We start from the raw sequence: 5,713 nt of genomic DNA on the forward strand, positions 1-5,713 counted from the left end.
TCTCAGAGAACGCAGTGATGGTGAACCTCTTAGAGCTTTCACTGATAGCAAACAGCCTGCTGAGGCCACTTACGGTGGTGCCGTAAGGTCACCACCACTGGATAAGAGGATCAGAAGAAGGAAAACAGAACATAGGTAGAAAGTGTATACAGTTGGGAGAAATACCACAAAAGAAAGCAAGCTAAATGGAGAAAGAAAGAGCAAGGTCTATTTATCCATTCGTCTATTTGATTGTTTAATGAATGCCAACTATGTAAGGCACCAAGACTACAAAATTAAATTATGAGCTGGCCAAATAGCTCAGCAGATTAAAAGGCCTGCGAGCAGGTGCAGGGGCCGGGGTTTGATCCCCAGGCCTGCCGTGCCAGTCCTGCCCCCGGGCATGCTGAGATGACAACTGAGACTGGGCATGGTGGTGTGCACCAGTAATCCCAGCTCTTAGGAGGCTGTAAACATGGGGATCACTACGAGTCCCATCTAGTAGTGAGACCCTGAACAACCTGTAGACCTTGCCCTAAAATAAAAAAATAAAAAAAAATTAGATAGAGCTCCTTCCCTGGAGGAGACCAGCAGCATGACATGACATGGTGCCCAAGCTGAGCGTGAGGACAGTGGCAGCTGTGGGTGGGTGCACGCCCTACTCCATCCTCGGGGGCCTGCTTAGAGAAGTTCTCCTAGAGGAAGGTACGCTCGGGCTGGCTCCAGGAGGTGTGAGAAGCAGCTACAGACCCACTCCCTGCCCTCCACACGTGAAGCCCCGACAGCAAGGCAGCAGCAGGCTAAGCAGAAGAAAGGCTGACGGCTCGGCACTGGGCACAGAGTGGGCAAAGCAGGGCGGGATCTGCCCTCCCACCCACAGATTCCAGGATTGCTAATCCTTGAGACCCTGCTGTGTTAGGTGTACCTCCTGCCTGACTAATGCTCACTACTCCAAGCAAGTGAGTCTTTAATCTTGTTTTGAAAATGAAAAGACAGAGGCAAAGTGTGCACATGGTCGTAGTCCTCAAGCTAAACCGTATTCCAAGCCACTTCAGGATGCTGCTTCCCTTTCTCTTTCCCTTCCGCTGCTCAAAGCACTAACTGAAAGGTCAGTGAAAAACTTAGTGAGGCACGGAAAGCATCTACTCTGTTCTCTTCTGTCTCACACCCAGGCCTTGACTATTGTATTTTCTCTTAGGACTTACAGGTAGTTTAGTCCCAGTTTTGTTAGAGATGCTGGTTTCCTGCCTATAGGACTCATCACTTCCGTAAAAAGGTGCTTTGCTCCATCCCAGGATGGGTGCACATCTTGCGCACTGCGTGGAAGTGCTGATGCTGCTGCGGTTTCACTTGGGTGGTGTGGAAGGCAGTAGCGTAGCACACGAGGCCGCGTACCCCAGAGGGAAGGCCTAGTACTGCGTTGACTGCCAGTCTTTCACGATTTTTTTTTTCCATGTGAAAGTGTCCAGTGAAAATCTCAGCATGGTGCCACGTGTCTGTAACCCCAGCGCTTGGGATGCTGACGCAGGAGGATTGCTGGGAGTTAGAGGCCAGCCTGGGCTGCATACTGAGTTCACGGTCAGCTTGAAATGCATAACATGACCCTGTCTCAAGAAAGAAAGAACAGAAAGGATCCGGTGAAATTCAGTGAATTTCCTTGTCGCCAGGAGGGAGGGAAGTTTGATGTCTAGCAACTGGGCTACTTGTCTAGGTTCTCTGACTCGGGGATTTTGCCTGAGGCCAATCATCTGGCCTCATTTTTTTCATCAGTATATGGATGAGGTTAGGTGGATGAGTAGATCAGGATTTATATCTCAATTGAAGATCTTTGGAGAATGGAGATAAAATGTGTGAAGCCTCCCTAGCACCAAGGCAGTTTATTATTTTGAAAGTCAAAATGACTTTTAAAGTGTTAAAATGTAAAGACCAGCGAGACAGCTCAGCAGACTAAGCACCTGCTTAGGCAAGCCCAGGGGCCGGGGTTCAAGCCCCAGCACCCAGGTACACTGAGCCAGCCACTGAGACTAGGCATGGTAGCACATGTGTATAATTCCAGCGCTAGAGAGGTTGAAAACAGGAGGACCACTATGAGTCCAACCTGTGTAGTGAGATCCTGTGATCCTGTACCAAATATATTTTTTAAAAAACAAGTATTAAAGTATAATTGTGCACTGTATTGCTGCTTACACTTTCTGGTATGCCTGTTTATTTTAACCAAAAGATGAGGAGACTCACATTGTAGTCCAGACTAACACTGAACTCTTGCAGCCCAGGCTGGCCTTGAACTCAAGATCCTCTTGCCTTGACTTCCCAATGAAATTATAGGCATGCACCAGCAGGGCCAGTGACTTATTTCCATAAAAGATTTTTAAAACTTAAAAAAATATTGTTAGCAAGAGTCACCTTGATTGTTAACCCCTTTGAAATGAGACCATTTCATTGTAACAGATCTGAAGTATTAGGGCCGGCCCAATAGCTCAGCAGATTAAAGCACCTGCAAGCAGGCAGAGGGGCTGGGAGTTCAATCCCCAGACCTGCCATGCCAGCCTCACTCCGGGGGTGCGCTGAGAAGACTGTTGAGACTGGACATGGTGGTGCGCTCCTGGAATCCCAGCTGTTGGAAGGCTATAAACAGGCGAATCACTATAAATCCAACCTAGTAGTGAGACCTGAATAGCCTGTAGATTCTTCCCTAAAATACAAAAAAAAAAAAAATTGAAGTATTTTCTCTGGAAATTTGTTTTTAGGGTTTTTTTCCCCCCTGATTTATCACAACATATTCCTTTTTAAAAATGAGCACTGGAGTAAAGAGGCAAATGTGGCGTAATGGAAAGAATTCTATAAAGGGGATCAGAATTTCCTCCCAGACTGGCACAGTCCAGCTGTAGGACCTTGGGCAAGTCCATACAATTTTCTGGTTTCCATTTTAAATATATAACATGGGGCCTGGGAGATCGCTCAGTAGAATAAGCATTTGCCTGGCAAGCTCAATGCCAGTGACCTCAACCCCCGGTTCTGCTAAAATCAATCAATCAATCAATCAATCACCAGCCCACCCATTCCTAAATTGGTTCCCAAGTATTTGGTTTTCAGCATCCCAGTAAAGTGGAGCTGTGTGTAGAGCGCCACCTAGAGTCAAAGGTGCAGCTTACAACCACATCATCCCCACAGTTTGGTTTAACTAATTCAGTGTCTTTTGTAAACGTTTGCTTCTTATCCAGGATACGAAATAAAAAGGAGTAGTACTGTATTATCAGTTGAGAACAAGTATTGGCTGGCTTTGTGGTAAATTAACAAAACTATATAGCTGGATTTTTTCTACATCCATGAAAGTAATACAATTTCATTTTAGATTTGAAAAATTATAAACAAGCAATTCCCCCAGAGTATTTTTTGTAAAGAAATTTATTAAGCAACAACCAGAATTAATATCTTGAGGAAATACCTTCCAGCATTTTCCACAAACATAAATACATGATTTATAAATTCATGTGCTGAAATTTAAGGTTATATCAGTTTTTTTCCTCTTTCACAAGATACAAAGATTTCTCCAGTGTCATTCAAGAATTATTTAAAATTTTCGTTTTACTGCTTGCTTGGCCTTTCTACTCTTATCAGTCGATATCCTATTGTTGGGTTTTTATACTGTTTACTTATAGCGAAGAGTTCTGTGTGGCACATATGCTCTTACTATATATATAACTAAATTCCCTGCGCTTGTCACATTGTCAGTGTCAGAATGCTTCCATGTTAATGTGCATTTTTATAAATGTACATTGTTATGGCCGCTAATAAAATATTCCTTCATTGTTACTCCCCAGTGTTCCCACAGACGTGAGCTGCTCGAGAGCAGATGCCGGCTGCTAGCTCTGGCCCTTTGCTTGCGTTGGCCTGCTGCTGAGCCCTTTCATTCTGGTGTCCCCTTTGCTCCGTCCTCACAGAAGCAGCACGTGCTGCGTTGTTTCAAGTCTTCCGTTACCCTGGCTGCTCCCTCCCCCCATTCCTCTGTGTGTCGGTTTCCATTCTCCAACTCTCTTCTTAAGTTTAAGTTTTCCTTTATTGCTATTTTAGGCATAGTTCTTGGGACGTTCTGATGAAAGACTTGCTGCAGTGGCAGAGCAAACAGTGCCTGTGTCCTTGTTGAAGCTTCCTTCTTCTGGTGTTTTGACAACAGGTGGATATCAGTGTTGACCAATAGCAAAGAAGAGGCCCTGACTATGGCCTTCCAAGGCGAGCAGAGCACAGGGGAAAACAGCTTGGAAGACCTGACAAAAGCCGTCATTGAGGACGTGCAGCGGCTCCCTGGGAATGACGTCTGCTGTGACTGTGGCTCAGCAGGTATTCATCTCGCGCTTGAGCAGTGTGTGAAATGTCCTGGCTGCCTGTGTGGCACAAAATGAGCTCTTTCTGTAAAGCCTTACCTCTTTTTTTATCTTACTTTTTAAAGAGAATGCAAAGTAGTAATAAAAGAGAAAAAATTAGAAATGATACAGAATTTCACTGAACATAATATGAATTTGACAGTATTTGTTGTATTGTACAATGTTGTCTTCAAATTAGTTCAGATTGTTAGATATATGCATGCGAAATTGGAAAAAGTTGTAAGAAATTAAAAGGAAAAAAGACAAAAAAAATTAAACATCAACTGTTCCTTTCCCTAGACCAGCAGAAATACATACTATAATTTTCCAAGCCATCCTGCTCACTGCTCATGATATGTCCATCATTCATAGACATATCTTTTCCCCCACTCCGTCTGCTGTCCTCCTTATCTCAGTGATTCCTTCCTTTTGAACAGGTTCGTTCCTTCTTCACAGTACCTGTTGTACCCTTCAGATTTTACTCATTTGAGGTTCTTACGCTATGGAGACAATATGATATTTGCTCATGTGGGTCTGATTTATTTCACTGACGAGTATGGTCCCTGGTTGCATCTATTAAACAATAAAGCCTTAAATTCATCCTTTTTTATAGCCAAATAATACTCCATTGTGTAAAAATACCACATCTTTATCCATTCCTCAGTTGATGGCACTTGGGTTGCTTCCAAGACTTAGCTAGGACAGCTTGCAAAGCCTCGTCTCTGGGGCACGCCCCAAGTGTCCCCCCTGGGCTGCCCTTCCGTCATTGCCTTGTCTGGACCTCTTCCCGGATCTCCCAGTGGCCGTGTGTCAGCACTCACTTCCCGATCAGGTTCTGTGAACTAACCACAGAAGGCGTTGGGGAGAGGAGCACACAGAAGGGGATGTCCCCGTTTAGAATCACAGATTTGCCATTCACAGCCTAGGGACGGCCTCTTGCTGAGTCTTCATGATTCTGAGCTGCAGTTTCTCATCCTTAAAATGGGATCCTAGTAGGAGGACTTAATACAACAGGTCGTATAATCAGCTGTCACGTGTTAGCTTCCTTCCTGCTCATAGGAACCCGAGGCTCTAAAGCAGCACTACCTTGCCATGAAGTTGTATTTGCACCCTGTGATTGGCAGTAGCTAACAATTATTGTTTCCACTGTACTGAGGAGTGTGCTTGGTGTTTTGTTTACATTACCATGTTGAATCCTCATTGGAGCTCTGTGAGCAAGATGCTAATGTTATCCCCATCTTACTGAGAAGTTGCTGGTGCTCAGAGAACGGAAGCGCTTGCTCATCTCCTTAAGCACCGTTGCGTACTCTGTGCTCTGCTTGCAGCCCTGGGCTTCGCTGCACGGGTCCTCACAAGCCCCTCAGGGGAGTCTC

General features: G+C 44.9%; 1 protein-coding gene across 1 annotated transcript in view; it reads left to right on the forward strand.

The window, feature by feature from the left end:
* The window catches only part of Asap1 (ArfGAP with SH3 domain, ankyrin repeat and PH domain 1), a 393,896-nt gene that overhangs the window by 337,641 nt on the left and 50,542 nt on the right, over positions 1-5,713 (forward strand). Inside the window, exons 15-16 of the mRNA XM_023718810.1 lie at positions 3,201-3,264; positions 4,154-4,339. Of these exons, the coding sequence (XP_023574578.1) occupies positions 3,201-3,264; positions 4,154-4,339 (250 nt within the window). The remainder of the gene's footprint in view (positions 1-3,200; positions 3,265-4,153; positions 4,340-5,713) is intronic.

This window comes from Octodon degus, unplaced genomic scaffold (assembly GCF_000260255.1).
Source record: "Octodon degus isolate 3935 unplaced genomic scaffold, OctDeg1.0 scaffold00062, whole genome shotgun sequence".
Lineage (NCBI taxonomy): Eukaryota > Metazoa > Chordata > Mammalia > Rodentia > Octodontidae > Octodon > Octodon degus.